General features: G+C 42.9%; 1 protein-coding gene across 7 annotated transcripts in view; it reads right to left on the bottom strand.

Annotated features, from left to right (window-relative positions):
* TNRC6A (trinucleotide repeat containing adaptor 6A) overlaps positions 1 to 17,891 on the bottom strand; it is a 51,579-nt gene that overhangs the window by 2,866 nt on the left and 30,822 nt on the right. For 3 of the 7 annotated variants that reach the window (XM_090024370.1, XM_090024366.1, XM_090024368.1), the window contains 17 exons: positions 14,609 to 17,206; positions 13,511 to 13,675; positions 12,650 to 12,825; positions 12,333 to 12,413; positions 11,849 to 11,900; positions 10,350 to 10,492; positions 9,545 to 9,682; positions 8,299 to 8,427; positions 8,121 to 8,198; positions 7,645 to 7,855; positions 4,378 to 4,509; positions 3,174 to 3,332; positions 2,687 to 2,827; positions 2,137 to 2,244; positions 1,303 to 1,524; positions 442 to 512; positions 151 to 290 (listed from right to left, as the gene is read on the bottom strand). In XM_090024370.1, the coding sequence (XP_089880496.1) occupies positions 151 to 290; positions 442 to 512; positions 1,303 to 1,524; positions 2,137 to 2,244; positions 2,687 to 2,827; positions 3,174 to 3,332; positions 4,378 to 4,509; positions 7,645 to 7,855; positions 8,121 to 8,198; positions 8,299 to 8,427; positions 9,545 to 9,682; positions 10,350 to 10,492; positions 11,849 to 11,900; positions 12,333 to 12,413; positions 12,650 to 12,825; positions 13,511 to 13,675; positions 14,609 to 17,206 (4,744 nt within the window). The remainder of the gene's footprint in view (positions 1 to 150; positions 291 to 441; positions 513 to 1,302; positions 1,525 to 2,136; positions 2,245 to 2,686; positions 2,828 to 3,173; positions 3,333 to 4,377; positions 4,510 to 7,644; positions 7,856 to 8,120; positions 8,199 to 8,298; positions 8,428 to 9,544; positions 9,683 to 10,349; positions 10,493 to 11,848; positions 11,901 to 12,332; positions 12,414 to 12,649; positions 12,826 to 13,510; positions 13,676 to 14,608; positions 17,207 to 17,891) is intronic. The other 4 variants (XM_090024367.1, XM_090024369.1, XM_090024371.1 and 1 more) reach the window with 3 other exon arrangements.

Here is a 17,891-nt window from a genome sequence, read left to right as displayed (position 1 = left end):
ACCAGTGTTGGGAATGCCTCCGCAGCTAAGGAGGAATCCCCCTGCTCATCAATCCTGGACCCCAAGGAGCTCCCTACACCCTCCCCGTATGCCACTCGGCCAACCCAGTGACCAAATCAATTGCCAGTTGCAATTCCGACCCACACTTACATGTGCAGAGATTTTTGTGCCTTCACTACCTCTTCTTTTGAACTGTAACGGACCAAAGCATTACCATGTGGGAGGTTAAGGTGGAATGTTATTAGTGGACCGTGCTGCATGCACAGGGTACGCAGGGTTGAGCCGTCGATCTGAGGAGCAAACACACAAGGCGTCAGAAGCTTACACAAAGCGAGGGCTGCATGTAAGAAGTCCTCAAGGGTGACAGTGCCACCTATAGTCCGTCCCAGGGCTGCATTTCCAATACAGTGCATTCAATACCGACGTCTCCATCGTGCTTACCTGAGGTGTAAGGTTTTTTAGAACAAGCCAATTTGTTATTCTCCCTGAGCTGCTCTCACCCCAGCTTGAACCTAAACAAGGGAAAATAAGTAGTAAATACCCCACCATGCTAATAAGTAAATAGCGCAGGTGTGTAGAAAGCTACATCCTCGCTAGCAGAAATGGTTAAGAGTGCAGGAAAATGTGAGGAAGTGCAGACCTTCCCCTCTTAGAGGTCAAACTGCTAAGCAAGCATCTGTGTGGGCCTGGCATAATAGTGTCCTTAACTCTTTGTCTGTTTACTTTTACGTGCTTGGGTGGCTTGAGGTGATCGGTAGCTACATGCTGCTGTTATTTAAACTGTAACTGGTCTTAGAAACCATTTAAAATAAAATGAAACCCATACATCTTCATTTTTGCCTACTGTCATAAGTTCAGAACTGCTCCTACATTCGTTGGAAGAGACACTACACTTCCAAAATCCACTTGGCTCTTTTGGGAAAGTCAGCAGAACCACGATCTCCAGATCCAGCAGTGGCAAGTAGCCTGCTTGAGCCTAGGAAGAGGTGGAAGCTAATGCTAGAAAGGGGTGTATCTAGCCTCCGTCCCTTCTGACTTCAGACTAACATGGCTAAATACCTCTCAGCTAACACCATGGCCAGAATGAATATTGAACTCAGTTCATGTTACTGCTACATGTAGCAAACTCAAAAAGTAAAAGAATCCACTTTGGTCATTAGAAAAATCCCTACAAATGGGGTTAAGAAAACAAAACGAACAACACAGGCTGGCTCTAATCTTTCATAGGATGAACCTGACAGTGATAACCACAATCATTTCTCACCTGCATACACAGAAGAGATTGCCTAGTTTAACACTTACCAGGGGTATATCTGGCATCAGAATTTCCCCATCCTCCACCCAAACGTAGGGAGTTATCCCATGTGGACAAAGGTGGTTTCTGGCCTGTCAGCCCCGGTGGTGGGCGGGATGGAGCAGTGATGCTTTTAGGTGGCAAAGGGACCTTCCACAGCTCATGAGCCAGAGAGGTGTTAGTGACTGATCCAGGAGACCATGTTGATTTGGAATCACTGTTTCTGGCTACTAAAAAAAAATAAAGAGTGATGATAGCTGCATCATTTCTGTTACTGCCACCTTACAACAAACAGGTCAGAAACCAGTGGCACAGTGGAGTTGCAGCACTGCCATCTAGAGACATGGTGCTTGGGGAATTGGAGATGCCATAGGAACCTGTAAACACATTTGAAGGGAAAGCAGGAACCTTAGAACTGCTTTCTAATCCCCATCTCTCAGATCTTTACACAGGGTAATGCAAGTTGTTTCTGTTATTTTGGGTAGTCTTTCCTCATTGTGCACTGAAGACAGGAGATACCAGCATGGTTACAGAGGTGCTGCTGCTTCTTCCAAGCATCTGTCACCCGAGTAAGCAACAGACGACTGTTCCCCCCGGTAGCAACTGAACACATGCATCCTCCCAACTGACTCCAATCCATTTGGACAGATGCACATTGTGTTTAAGGAACTCTAGGAAAGGAGTGTGAAGGCTTGCAAAAACTACACAGTTTAGCAACTTGCACCAGACGAACCACCTTGGAAATGACTACAGCTATCACTGAGGGGAAACGGTTAGCACTGCTTTTAATGAATGTGCAGTGCCTCACCGCGAGTGCTGTGTCTAAGGCAAACAGGTGCTACCTGAAGTGCTTTGTGCTGTACTGCTGAGGGAAACATTGTAGTTGGAGGCACGAATGGATGACCAGGCACTAGTTGAAGGCAGCGTGGTGTTCAAAGATGAGGATGACCCTATTGAAAGAAGAGTGCAAGTTACAGAGAGGGTTACCTACTGCCCTGCACTGAGTAACTAAAGGCATGAATCGCACATCTAGGCTGTGGGTCTTAATGGGCCCAGATTAGAAACCCCTCCATTCACCTCAGCCCTCAAGCCACTGCTTGCTATGGTCACACATGGCAATTCTGCCACGTTGTTTCACCAGCCTTCAAAACCACTACACACAGGGACTGTGCTGAACACACACTGCTGCTACGCATTCTCATTACACGCCAGCAAGCTCTGCATATGGATACACTGCACCCAGAAACCACCAGACTCCAGGAAGAGCCTGTTAGCTATGAAACCCACCACGCCATCTATGTTAAACAAGCAATGGGAAAGCAGCAAACCATCTTCAACCGAATGGATAATGATCCGTGGGTGGCTATTAGCAAACGCAATGCTGACGCGTACCACTGTTCCTGTCCCTGAGGTGGTCAACTTCCCGCACAGTATTAATTGAAAGATTGTTTATGACACTGCCAGGAGTGACGTAAGGGTCAGTTTCAGGGTCAATGTTTGGATAACCTTTCCATGGCTCGCCAGGACGAAACTCTAGGAACAAGATGGAGAGAAGCAGAGAGTCAGAATACCCAGTTAGCAGCCCTCTTACAGAAGAACCCCTCCCCAAGCCTTACGAACTCCTAGCCATGGCCTACAACCCAACATGTCTTTTTTTCCCCACTTTATTCTCATCACTCCTACTTCTCAGCCCCCCGGCCTACTAGAGCAGAATTTCCAAGGATGGGAAGATTATTTATGTGCAAAGCCAGCAACCTCAACACCCTGTTGCACCTCTGGCCTAAAAGGTTTTTACTTGTTATGAGCAAAGGACCACATAAGCAGTACTGCAGAACCTGGAAGCAGGGCACAAAAAGATCAGAATGCTACTCAAGTTTACCTGGTGGCCAGTTAACACTGCTAGAGCCATTAGGCGATTTGGCACGTGGCCAGCCGTCCCCAATAGATCCTGGAGGACTGGCTGGTGAATTACTGCTGTTCATAAAGTCATATGGAACAAAGGGAGACTCCTCCAGCCTGAAACCACTTGAAATAGCACCTGTTAAGAGAAACAGAACGGTCAGATATGCCCCTCCACTGCCCCAGTCCCCTGCCTACGCAACATCAGTACCACACACAGCCGTCTAAAAAGCCCAGTGGGTAAGGTCTTCACTCCTGACTCTCACCGTGGACTTGTGGTGATCCCTACAAAAGACCTTCCAGCACTGGCAGCTAGATGACCCTGAGAACAAGCAAGGGCAGTACCGTAACTCAGTGAAATGCTTTAGGCAGCAAGCCCTTTTCGTAGAGTTAAAGCAGCTGCCAAATCTAAAAATATACCTAAGCAACCCCTGGTCTAAACTGCAATGAGAAGCCATTAGAAACACTTACAACTATCTTTAGAACAAAAGTTGTTCATTCAGATTGCCAAGTTTTAATCAGAAGTTACTTCAAGTAGCTGAAACACCAGGAGTGTTAACTATACAAACATAGCCCTGATTCACATTCTAGGTCTTCCTGCTTATTCTACCACATTGGATAAAATAATCCCATTTTTTCAACTTTGACAAACAAACAGTCTGTGCTTTTATAATGTAGAGGATCATAAACCAGACATTGAATGATGAGACATTAAGCTTATGCTTTTATATTCATCTATTATAAAACAGTTAGTCTACAAGAGACCAGGATTAATTTAATACTTTAACAAGTCAAAGCACCTAGATATTTTGTTTTAAAAATAAAAAAAGATGCTCTGTTTCAGGTTATGGCAGAAATTAGTCACAAAGACCACATTCTAACAACTCGCTTTTGTCTGGTTTCAAGGATGTTTAACAAGTTCTGCCCATCTCATTACAAAACAGCTTCAAAGTAAAGACACGTGGTAGAAGACTACAGACTGGTGCCAAAAATACACAGCCAGTTGTAGTATGAAATCTCTAGTGCAGAGAATTAAAGAAAAATTAGATCAATAAAACAAATGGCAACACTAGTAAAAGACCATCAATAAAACACCAAAGATGGTGTGAATGGAAATTTAATATACACACAGACAAACATCAAGCTGCTACATCAAGCACTGTCTGCCAACACAGACAACATACCATGTTTGCTGGAGTTCTGATCTAGTGATGTGTTCACAGAAATGCTGTCCACTGTAGTCCATTTCCTCAGTCGTGACTGTGGCTCTTTAATACTGCTCATATCCATGTTTACATTCAAGTTTGAATTCATGCCTAGAAATACAGATTGCTTGTGAAAGAGACCAGACCAGGTGCGTTTTTCCTGCCCTCAGACACCGTTTCCCTGACTACCTTTTCAAAATCACATTGCTCTGCTGCTTCCAATTCACTGTGTTTTATTTAAGGTGCCTAACAGCACTGAACACAGTGACCTCCTACTAAAGACATAAGCAAAGCAGTGCCAGCACTTGGAGTCCTCAGCTGAGGCCTTCATGCAGAAACACCAGCAAAAAAGCTGTTGAAGAAACTGGGTAAGACATCAAAAGAACAAATAAAATCTGAAGTAAACATTATGAAAGAAGCCCTGCATTTAAAATACTGATCTCAGATCAGCACCGAAGTGTTCAGTTGCAAGTCAAGGTCCTGATTTCTTTCAAGGTTCTCCAAGCCCCGAAGATTTAGCTTTTGGTAAATAGTGTCAATCTCATCCATGCAGCAAAGCACTGGTGGTATATCTTGAAAAAACCACATTCAATCACAAGACACCTCAGAGATGGTCCATAGGGGTCCGCATTCAGTACGAGTTACACTTGCTTTCCAGACTCATTTCCATGCTTGACTGAGCCATTCAACAGGACACCCACTGGACAGCTAGACTGCATATTACAGACATCCAAAAGTACTTTGCACAAAGCTGCAGACGCCTTTACTTGTTATTTACACACATCCTGCTGCCACAGAACATTAACCCCGACTCCAAACAAGTAGAAAAGTGAGATTTGTCTGCACTGTGGAATCAGATGGGATTTTTAAATGTTAAGCCAGCAGTGAGCGAGTTATGAGGACCAACAGCATCCCAAGCCAAAGACATAGGAACTATCTGGACTGCTGCTGTAATTCTCATATGGGAACCCAGTATTTCATACTCAAGCTCAATGAACAAGTATTGACTCTGGCATTCCTCCACTTGCTCCAGGTCCTTAAGGTTTGGAACTGCGGACAGAAGCTGATGGTAGCCAGCTCAGTCTGTCCACAGGAGATCCTGCTTGTGGCAAGCAAAGTGGCAGAGGCTGCAAATCCCATTGCAAAGAATTCTCAAGTCTGAAGCAGCATTTTGCTGTCAAATCTTTACTGATTTACGCCACTCTTCATTCCTGTACATGGCTCTTTAGTAGCTTATGAAAACACCACCCAAAGAGTCAAAGGACTGTCCAAGTTTTACTGCTATTCTATGACCTGCTATACTCTGACACTACTCTTCTCCCAGGCCAGCTTCTGCTGCCATATATAAGCTCCCTTTATAAAGAAAAGAGGAGACAGTGATGCCAGACAGGCTGTCACTACTCGTAGCACTCCTTAGGGAACCTCACAGCTAACATTTTGCTACCTCCCTGTTAGACAGAAGCAACGTCCATGATTCTTTGGTTGTTTGACTTGACTGTCAATGGTTCAAAGAAGAAAGGATAATACAATTATTTCAGCTCCTGACTATCCAAGGTTCCTTGCTAAATGCTTCTTGCAAGGAGTTGTGAGAAATGCAACTGAATCTGAGATCTCTGCTTCCCTGATACCAGCTCTAAAGATGTTAGTTAGTGCAGAAGAGGCCATGGGAACCTTTCCAGAGGGCATCAGAAGAGCCACACACTGGATCTAATTAACAATGTGGATTCCATCCCTTATGCAGATTTTTATGCAAAAAGCCCCTTATTTGTTCTTTCTGCAGCAAGGGATAAATTTCATCCTCAGTCCACTGTCTGGACTAGCTAGCCATGCAGTCATTTTTCACATCTGATCACAGAAACATTTCAGATTTGGTCTTATAACACCAGGGACTTCAAGTAGTAAAAAGACATTCACAGCCAAAGAATCACTCTCAATAAGGTAACCGGCTCCAGCTCCCATGCTTATGTGCACAACAGACACCAAGTTTCTGCTGAACAGAAATGTACCTTGTAAACTGTGGATTACTTTACTCAGCTAATACACATGGACAAAGAATCCTGCTTTGTATGTTACCAATCTACACAGGAAGCATGTCAAAACTGAAACTTGGCAGGACATGGCTAATATTCCTTTTTTGCAAAAAGTCCTGTGGAATTAACAATCACATGTGAACACTGTTGTTATAGATTCTCTTTTGAACTAGCTACCAGAAAGCAGGATCTAGGGATGAGGCAGCAGCAGCTATTAAGCAGTAGCCTCAGTTACAAACTGGCCACGAGCAAAGTTCTGGTACGCCACATGCAGCTGAGCACCACGGTCTGCACTGATCCGTTGGCTCCGCACCACTCCACTGCTAAGCACAGGGATCTCAGCAGCGGCATCTTAAAAAAAAATAAAAAAAAATCAACCAGCTTGTCTACAGAGTAAGGAAACAAGAACGCAAAGTGACTAGCCCAGCACAAGTGGCAGGGAAGGGAAAGATGTGGGAGAAAAGCCAACGTAAAGGGAAAGAAAAGGAACCAGGAATAAGGAAGAAGAGCAAGAGGGATTATGACTCTAGGAAGATGTAAAAAAAGAGCAATAGAAAGGGACTTAAGAAAGGAGAAAATATACAAGCCTGGAATTTCTGAAGCGGAAATTGGATAGAAGCCTGGAAATGTAGGAAAAAAGGGGAAGAGAAAAAGGACACACTGCATTTGTTAAGGTCCAACCATTCTTTAAAGAGCTAAACATTTGTAACACCGTTAAAGCAGTTCGACAAGCAACCACAACTAAGCTGTATTTGGCATTATCTATATTATAACAGCTTCCCTGAGTCTGTAGTTGATGATCAAAGAAACACCTTTCATATGGATTCCTCACACAGATACCATCCCCCAAGTCCTTTGGGGTCTACCAGTCATGACTCAATTAGGCTTTAGTATGAGCAGCTCCAAACCCACAGGATAAGAAACACAAGGAGAAAGGCATTCCACAAGAACATGAAGCATTCTGTGCTGTCATACAGATTTTTTCACCTTTGGAAATGGCCCAAGTTTCTTGGTGGGTGAATTTTACTAAACAGAGGACTGAGCAAACACAAGAAGAGGAGAGCAAGCTGCTGCTGTTATTAAGGAAGTGCTAACGAGATTACATCAGTCTCATTCCAATAAAGGAAAACCCAAATAGTGACAAAAGAGAAGGCTGTGCATTCCACAACACCACAGGCACCTGATGACTGCAGTGGGGTCACCCAGAGAAACCCACCTATCGGGAAGCTGCTGAATGCATTTATTGGCGATGGCCCTTTCTGCAGCTCAGGAGTAGCATGGGGTATGACATTCTCAAAGAAAGATTTCATGCTTGACTGATGGAGTGTCTGTTGCTGAGACGGTGGAGTCTGCTGCTTCATCAACAGGTTTGGATCAAGCTGACGAGACTGTTGCATCATCTGTTGCTGCATACTAAGTGATCGACCCTGAAAAAACCCAGAGCATTCATGAACTAAATGGCGGTGTGGAAACCACCCTTCGTGAGAACAATTAACACCACCAATGCGTCCGCCTTTACCTGCACATAGTAACAGAAGAAAACCCACCACTACGATTAAACTGCAATCTTATCCGTGGTCCAAACACTGTGGAAATCACCACATGAACTTGTAAATTCCTTATTATAATTATATTCTAAGATTAGCAACACAGCTTGAACTAACAGAAGGAAGCTTTCATTTCTGACAGTACCTGCTGCTCCTGCTGTTGACGCCCACCAGAAGGCATGCTTCTCTGATTCTGCACTTTTTGCTGCTGAGCCAACAACCGCTAGGAGACACAATATTTTCATGAAGGGTCAGGGATCAGGTATGAGGTTTCTAAACAGATTTTAAGATTGGAAAGAGAGCGACTGGTTTGTCCTGCTTACTTGTAACTGGGAGATCTGAGAGAGCTGGTTTAACTGGGATAGTTGGTTCAGCATGGCTACCTGTTGCGGGCCAAAAAGTGGACTCAGGCCACCGTTGTTTGGTGCATACTTCAGTAATGATACTGGAACCTATCAGATGGACCATATGACCATTAAGGAGTTTGACAAGTGAACATCAAGGTTAACAACAACAAAAAAAATAGTAGATGGGCAATTGTACAGAACCACCTTTGGTCAGCAATGCTCAAGACTGAACATGTCAAATAAGTTTCCCCGTGAGAAATGATAATAAATGCAGCTAATCAAACAGTAATGCTAGTAAACTCAGAAATGTATATTTAGGCAGCATTATTCTTTTGCGAGATGAAGACAAAAAACCAAACAAGTTAAACACACTCTTGGACCCTTATATCATGTTTTCCCCAGCTGTGCTGCACATCCTGTTTTCTTCATGGTACCCACTTACATGCAAAGCCTGATACCTATTTATTAAAAACAAACTGAAGAGACTACAGCTAGCAACTTGTAATTGAAGAATGTTGCCACGTGCAGATTTCTTTAAGGGAAAAATCAAGGAAAGACAACTGTACTTCCTGGTGGCAGAGAGAGTCTCTCAGCGCCTCTCTGCCTACACTCCGAACTACACTTCACAGACACACATATGCAGCATTTAATAAAGTCTGTAGCCCCTTCAAGAGCAGACGACAAGGATCCTAGGACTGGACTTGGATCACTTTCCCCAACCAAGGCAGACTAAGGTACATTGGGGGGAGGGGGGGTATAGATTGTTAGTAATGCAATGGAAAGATTCAGGAAAGAATTTTGCTAGACCACTTAATAGAAAAAGCCTGTGCCTAGAGCTCTCCATGTGTGCAGGCCAACCTGTCACCCTCCGTCCCCCACCTTCCCATTGCAGGAATCCTGTTACAATTCACCCGCTTCCCTGCACCCTTATTCTTTAATGGTTTTAAGAATGTTTCCCCAGGTCCAGCAAAGAAAGAGGTGTTTACCAGGAATCTACTTAACCCCAAATTTCAAGTTCATTAACTCAACTGGAAGGACTACTCAGGTACTTTTCTTCCCCAAAGGAAGCCATTCAAGGAGATGAACAGAACTCGCTCCAAACTCTAACACGTTCCTGTCTCAGTCTAGAAGATCTCTCCCAATGGAACACACCAGAAAGCTGAAGGTGACTGAAAGCAAAAGCCTGGCATTCAATGAGAGCATTTACTGGATACTGAATTACCTGAGGGGATAGTAATGGAGGAGGCACTTGAGCACGTGGGTTAGGCTGAGATGAATTAAGAGGTTGTGCTGGAGGCTGCTGCATGCTCCTGGGCTGTGCTGCTATGTTACCAACACCAAACATACTGGGATTGCCATTCTGGAAAAGGAAGTGGAAGTTAGTGGCAATACCCCTCCTTCATTGCTTCTCCCGCCCCTCTGAATTGGAAGTTAACCTCATGTCAACCAAACAGTAGCCAAGATGTTATTCAACAGGCATAAAACGCTCTCATCAAATAACATGCCAAGGATGTGTGCAGGCCCTTACCTGTCTAACAGAATTCAAGTTTTGCATACCCAGCCCTGCTAGAGCGCCCAGGGCTTGGTTAGGTAGTGCACTATTTGAAGGGGGAAGCTTCATGTTTTGATTGGACATAAACTGCAAGTTTTGGGACTCGTCTGCTACAATGCCATCCTGATTGGACAGACAAACAGATGTGCAACAACCAGCCAGCAAGCAAGCAGAAGGTAGAAACCATTGGCAGGAACAGAAGGGAAGAGTCACATGACAGTCCAGCATCAGCAGGAAACGAGCAGAAAACAAAAGAGATCAGGTTAGTGTTATCTGCACAGCAAGTAGACGAAGAGTGCTATATAAAGTGCTTAGCATAATTTACTGGTAAGTTAAAAAGGACAAACACACATCTCATGGATTAATACTAATCTTTGCATCACATGTAGAAAGCTATGAGACGCATAGATCAGAACTACAGAACACTGTCCAAGTTGAAGAAGTGTTTGAAAATGTTAACCAGGCAGACACTAACCTTATCAAAATAAGGACTGCGATCCATGGAAGACTCTTTGGAAATCTGAGGACGAGAACCAGGGCCTTTCCCTATCACTCGATTGTAATCTCCAACATTCAGGCCAGGTTTATCCATTTCCATTCGTTTATCCAGCAATACTCCTGTTGGGTGAAGAAGAAAAAAAAAGCTATGAAGCTGAAGAGCCCACTTTTTTTCCCCTCAAGACATCACCTGTAAATAGGATATACTTTAGAAAAGCTGATCAAACAGGGCTAAAAACAGATCATTTTAAATAATGTAAAATAATGCAAACTTTCTCTTATTTCCATTTTGCCTTAAAGGCACATGATGATATGACAACTCAGTTCAAGAGATTGCCATAGTACTGCTTCTAAATTCTAACAATTCATTTTACTGGATCTGACACAAAACTGATTTCACCATTTTTGTGATGAGCAAGGCAAGTATTTCAAAACATAAAGCCTGGATTTCTTGATCTTAGCCACACATTTTTAATGCTAGAAGTAAACAGTTTCCTGGTGTTTAAAGAGTTATATTTAACAACTTTTTTATCTGGAAAGGAAAAGCTCAAAAGATCTTTTAATAGGTACTTCATTCAGTCACAAAAAAATCCTTTAAAAAACCAATGGTAAGTTAATTAAGAAAACTGTGTATGCTAATAACCCCCTTGGTTTATTGTAATATAAACATTTTTTTAAATGCAATTTATTTTTGCTATCTACTTCCTCCTCTTTTAGCTTGCCTAATAAAATGTAATTATTCCATTTGTTTCTCTGTGAAATGCTTTATAATTTTAATGTAGATCTAGGTTTAAAAAAAAAAAAAAAAGTCTACTTTAAACCATTTAAAATATGGTCCAAAGCTAACAATAGGTCCCTTCCAGCCCCTAACAACTATGAAACTATATGCAACTCTAAACAAACTCTGCAAAGACTGATCAACTATGTAATAGGTACATGGCAAGGGGTTTTTTTATTTTATTGTTTTAAAAACACATCCTTCTACTATATAAAGCTTTTTCAAATTAATCCTATGTATTTGAAAAATGTATATAGGGAAAACACTCAACCTTACTGAGTTCAGGCCAGCTCCATATAATTGGTCATTCACTAATGATATTTTAACTAACACTAAATACATTGACAAATTATCTTGGACAGTTATTGAAATTAAAACTCTTGGAACAGCTAAACAAGGTGCTCCTTGGAATAACATTAACTCAGTATTGCATCAGAAACCACCCTTTCCAAAAGCAAAACATTTCATCAGGGAAGTACCCAGATAAATGGCTCCCATTATCCTCCCGCACCAACACTTATGCATGAGAGATATCCTGCTGCCATTAACGGAATGGGTCAAGCGTATGCCAGTTTACAGAATCAGGCCCTTTGTTCCTCTGGGGGAACGAGAGCTATTTTAGCAACTCAGGAAAGGATGCAAATAAAAAAAAAAGCGTTTTTAATGGATAAAACCAGACTAAATCCCCCTATGCTTACCTCCAGACATATCCGCCTTATTGCTCTGTATGGTTTCTTCTGGCGATTCTCTCTGAAGTAATAAAATGAATCAGTTTAATAAAAACCTTTATTAAAACTAAAATAAGGAGATCCATATATTCAGTTGAGTAAGTAAGTATCTCAACTGAATCCTGCAAGAAAAAAAAGAATAAAATCAAACCTTGGACAAAGCAAGTGTGATTTTAAAACGAGTTTTGCTATCATTTCCCCACCCAATGCACAAGTGAAGATGGATATCTTCACAAAACACACCAAGGATCAGTAAAAGCTACAGGGATTAGAATTCAGTAATGCTTATAATAGAAGTCTTTGAGCAGGCAACAGTTTTCTTACATTGAAACGAATAGGGAAGGAGAAACAGAAATTAAGGTAAAAAGAACCGAAAGCTCAAATCAGAATGCAGAACGCTACTGGCCTCTTCAATCAGCATATTAATCAAGATGGAGAAAGATACAACACTTACTGAAAAACTGAGGCTCGTGAATTGCTTAATGAACGGATGTATCCATGTTTCGTCTTGCTTATTTCCACCTTTCATTGTTCCCTTAAAAATAAAAGAGGTTACTGCAGTGCTTGAAACGTGATCACCAAATGAGTTGCTCACACCACAAGCTTCTAAGAGCAAGGACTAAGTTGCCTGTGTATTCATACGGCACTGCCATCAGCAGAGCCCTCCATCCTGATGTACTTTTGGGACACAAAAATTAAGCACTGCACCCCCCCCAAATAAAACCGCTCCTGTGTGAGGGGTCGCTAGGAACTGCATCAATTCTGAATTACCTTTGTAGGCATTTTTTTCATGTATGGTGGCCAATTTAAAGATGAGTTAACTTCTTGTGATGAATTGCTGTTCCACATTCCAATCTCTACATCCTCCTCTTCCTCCCAGCTGGTCTGCCGACTGCCTGTCAATGACATGTCATCTCCACACCAGCTATCTTGCATAGATTTAGGCCCTGGTTTTAAAGAGAGAAGTTGGTCATTAATAGCCCTCAATGAAAGCCAATTTCAAGGTCACCAGACTACACCCAATTTTTTGGCTGAACCATAGTATTAACTGTGACATATACTAGAATCTACCCTCTTCTGGATCTTATAGGTCCAGGGAGCTCAAAGAGGACCGTCATTAAGGCCCTTGGCAGAAGTTGCATTTGTTGCACATTATATACTAGTACCATGTGAGAAATCATAGCATAACTGGTCACATCAAAATTACTGCAGGATACTTCCTCAATGAGCAATTTTTTTGTTGCTAATTCACCCTTTTTAATCCAGGAATAAACTGGTTTAACAACTGCCTTGTTACAGTTAGTTTGTCAAGCCATACTTGAATATAAAGTGCAATAAGTGTAACATGTGCCAAGGGCAACAATAACAACAAAATCCAGTGGCACTTTAAAAAAAAATACAGGTCACTAGTTAAGCAAACTGCTAAACTGTAACTGAATGCATCTCCCACAACAAAAACTGGTGATAGTCATGCTATGGAAATAGTCCATTTGGTGCAAAACTACCTTCTGTATTTATATGCACATCAAGATGCGAGCGTTTTTGTATTTGGATTCACACACACCTCGATCAGCATCTCTCGTTTCACAGCGACCATATACCAATATTCAAAGAAGCCACAAAAGCACATACCAGGTTTACTAGAAGCCTGTTGACCAAGAGAAGCATTTCCCCAGCCAGAGGTGCCCGCTGCATCGCTGATAGGTTCTCCCCAGCTAGTACCAGTATCCATGGGTTTACCCCACGCTGATGTTCCATTATCTACAGTAGTGGCTGGAGTAGGAGGCTCTCCCCATCCTTTTTAAAGCAGTACGAGTTATTGGTGAGTTTAACAAGCCTTAAAACATTATGTAAAACACTGAGGAGTTCTTTACGACCATAACATAGAGCATAGTTCTGTAAACAAGACTAATACATGTTTTACATCAACAAAACACTGCAGCAATAGGATTCCTCATATGGAAGACATCTACAATATCTCACTCCCAGTATGTAACGAGACATTCCATTTTGATTTCAGTAACTTTCTCTCACTTGAGAGAACTATACCTAAAGAAAAAAAGCTACGTTTCAAATTTAAGCTATTCCTCATTGTGGACAGTTTGCTCCGAGCTGAAATTGAACTAGAGGCATTTGCCTACTTAAATATATCATGCATGCTTATCTAGTTAAAAAAAAACAAAAAACAAAAAAAAACACAACCCCACACCCCCAGTCTAGAAGGTCAGTTTCTGTTCTCAGGCACAACCGTTTCCACAATGTAAATGGATTTGCACCGCTGCTCACAGGAGGCAAGTACCTTTACCATAGATAGGAAGATACAGAAGGCACAAAATTGTGTATTAAAGGACCCAAGTAAATCCCTGAGCCTGCAACAGAGCCTTGCAACAGCTTTCCCCACCACTCTATTCCCTATTACTTTGAGAACATTAAGCTTTTCTGCCACAACAGAAATGAATTAATCTAGAACCACAGGTAAAGCACAAGACTTTCCCTTTTGGGATATTATTACGATTTTAATTCTTCCAGACCCAAAGCCACCTAAATAAAGCAAAGCAGCCTCACTGCTTACTCTAGAGACAGATTCTTCCTACTGAAACCTAAACGCTGCAAATCTGTTGTTCATGGTTTGTTCTCCCTGATAAAACCACCCTCTCCCCCAAACCTTAAGGCCCTTAGAAAACATTTCAAGAGTGAGAATGTCCAAGTCTGCATAAAGGTAGGTCTTACCAGAACCACTGCTGCTTTCCTTGCTGGACATGGCACTTGAAGGCAGTAGCTGCTGATGTACCTGTGCTTGCTGGTCTGAACTGCTGCTACCATTTGGGACATTTTTATTCCACATATTCACATTTTTGTAGTTGTATTTGCTTGGATCACCCCAAGCAGAAGTCCCATCATCAATTTCCATTTTACGGCGTATTGATTCTGGGGATGGCTCCTCCCATCCTGTGGGTTCGTCTTCCTTGGCTGGCGTTGGCATCGGTCCACCCAACCAGCCTGACCCTGGCGGTTTACTGGGGGCAGACGGTGCTCCCCAAGATCCAACATCTTGTTGCTTGTTCCAGTCTGGAGAGTTGATTGGCTTTGATGAATCCCCCCAACCTGGAGGCTGATTGGATTTGGGGGGTTCTCCCCAGCCCTGGCTCTGATTAGACTTTGCAGGTTCATCCCATCCTGAAGCATTATTTGGGTTTGCATTGCTACCTCCCCAAGTAACAGAATTTGATTTCCCAGGCTCATTCCAACCAGACACGGATCTGTCACTGTCGCTACCTCCTGAACTTGATTTCTTAGTCTCACCCCAATGGTTGCTTCGTGAATTTTCCCCCCAACTGTCACTGGCAGAAATCCCCCAGCCTTGGCTGGCTTTCTGCCCATCTCCCCATCCCTGTTTGATCTTCTGTGCATCGTTCCAAGATGACTTGTCCTCTTTGCTACCTCCCCATGATTGATTGCTCTTGACCGTTACTGTAGCAGCAGAATCCTCTTCCCACCCCCCTTGGCTGTTAGACCCTTTGGAGTCTCCCCACCTTGTAGCAGACTTTGGATCTCCCCACCCTGATACAGATGAGGTATCATTACTATTAGTACTAGGTCTATCCACACACCCCCCTGAGCTGGAAGTCTGTGTCACAGAGCCTCCCCAGGCCTCTGTCCCATTGTCAGTCTTTCTTTCACCTCTTGGCGACATTTCGGTATCCCAGGCAGTGTTTTGTTTGATTGGAGTCTGTCCCCAACCCGAGTTGGAAAGGACACGTGGATCCAAGTCAGTTCTGTTCACGATACTTTGGAGTAACGCATGCTGGTCAACTTTTCTTCTCTCTCGATTCTGCCCATCCGCAGTTATTCTCTCTTCGTGACACGCAGTGCTCTCTGCACTACCTTCACTATCCCCGGTAACTGTTTTGGTCCATACATTGCTCTGCTCCGCTATCTGCGGCGCAGCAGAACTCTGGCTATTAACTTTAATGTCATCCTCCTCAGTAGATTTCCATCCATTTGTAAACTTCCTACTATTTCCACTTACACTCTCATTGGAATGCTGATTGCTAGGCAGTTTATTCCATTCCCCGTTTGAAATGTTAGTGCCAGTGTTTTGTGCAGGGTTGCCCCATCCTCTTCGACTTCCTCCGGCACTCGCACCATTTCCACTTCCCCATGGCAGATTTTGGGAGCTGACTGTCCCTGCCTCCCATACCCCTCCTCCTTTATTCCCATTCATTTGATAATTGGTGCTGCCAGGCCCACTGCTGCCCGGCTGCATTAGAGTTGCATTCACAGTGTCACCATTAGCTTGGCTGTTCGGGCCTGAACATTTGTCTCCAGAGTAATTGGAACCATAGGCACCCCATGTAGTACCATAAGAACCCCCATTTTTTGCCTCACCATTGCTAAGATGAGAAATGGAAGTGCCATTTGTAACTGGAGAGGCCTGAATCTGAGAATGATTCATTGTGCTCATGCGCCAGGCCCCATGCCCTGTATTATTAGGCAGTTCATTAATCTGCACTGAACCAGCAGAGTTTGGTAAACTAGAGGTCATAAAGTTAGTAGTGTTATTTGGTCCATTCATTTCAGTGTTAAGGTTTTGAGGTTGCCCACTGAATGAAACCTTCCTTGTACCATTTATTTCAGAATCACCATTTTCCTGAAGGCTTCCCCAGGAAACATGGGCTGAACCACCCACTTTAGAGTTAATACTCTGATTATTAGATATCTGACCTATGGTACTGCACTGAATATTTGTGCCAGAATTACCATTCCCTACAGACCCTTTCAGGGCGTGTCCATTGTTCTCCAATACTGGCCAGGCACCATGGTTGCCATTTGAATTCAAAGTGCTTGGATTTAACCCTCCATTTGATGAAGAGTTTATGGTGCCCCAAGCATTCATTCTATTGTTGCTACTTTCCGATTTGCTGTCAGGAGCATCCACAGAAACTTGACATGTGCTTATTATGGATCCATGGGACAAACCCCACGGCCCATTAATACTACCATTGCCCACATTATTGCTGTTGCTACCAACCACAAACTTATTTTGAGAACCATGTCCAATGCCGTTCCGAATGCCATCATTTTCACCACCTGTGCTCCCTGAAGCCATAATAACGAGGTTTCTCTCCGACCCAGAGCTAGAGGCGGAGTCAGTGTCCATACATTCTGATGCCAACTCTGGGTCACTGCCAGTGATTGATGGCCATGCTTCTTTGTCAGAGCCGTCTACAATAACTTTGTCCCAGTTTGTGCTGGAGTCACTATTTGTAGAGACGGGTCCCCAGTGAGAATTGTCATAATGAGATCCTAGACCACTGTGGTTCAGATCTAAAAAGAAAGGAAAGGAAAACCCAATGTTACTTCAGTTGCACACACAGGTGAGCAGAAAAATGCCAAGTGAGAGGCAGCTTTCATATTGCAAAGAGTGTTAAGACTAGAGCCACTGGATGTTATGAAGACATCTTAATACAGCAACGTTCACAAAGACTACTTTGCAGGACCCTTCATAATGATATTAATAGGCATTTCTGCATGCACTTCAAAGTACTAAATACCCCATCTGCCCAGAATTCAAGTAGGGCTTCTGATTACACACTGTGTTTTCATAGGTTTTATTGTGCAGATGTAGAATACTGTATGAAAAATACAGTAACAAAAACCAACACCTGGGTAAGCTTTGAGAAGAGGTAGCCTGAAAAGTAGCATGTCAGGGCCAAACAGGAAGCTAATCTGTACTACTATGATAAACATCATTAAAAGACAAGGGATATGAAATCAAGACATATACTTCTATACTTCCTTACAAAGAATTAGGAAGCACGTTACAAGAAGTCACTTTGAAAATGCAAGGCAGAGGTAAGATTTAAGAAGGAAACAGCTTCTTGAGAAAAAGTTTAGTTGTCTCTGGAACTGAACCCAAGATCATCTTCTTTGAAAAAAAGCTTGGTAGGACTCAACCGAGATGCTCAAAAGTATGATGAACAGAGTAAAAGAGGATCAAGTCCTTTCCCTG

Source organism: Crocodylus siamensis, chromosome 12 (assembly GCF_052110815.1).
Source record: "Crocodylus siamensis isolate JL-2025a chromosome 12, ASM5211081v1, whole genome shotgun sequence".
NCBI lineage: Eukaryota > Metazoa > Chordata > Crocodylia > Crocodylidae > Crocodylus > Crocodylus siamensis.
Note: the sequence above shows the minus strand (reverse complement) of the source record. Positions and strands in the feature narration are given on the sequence as shown.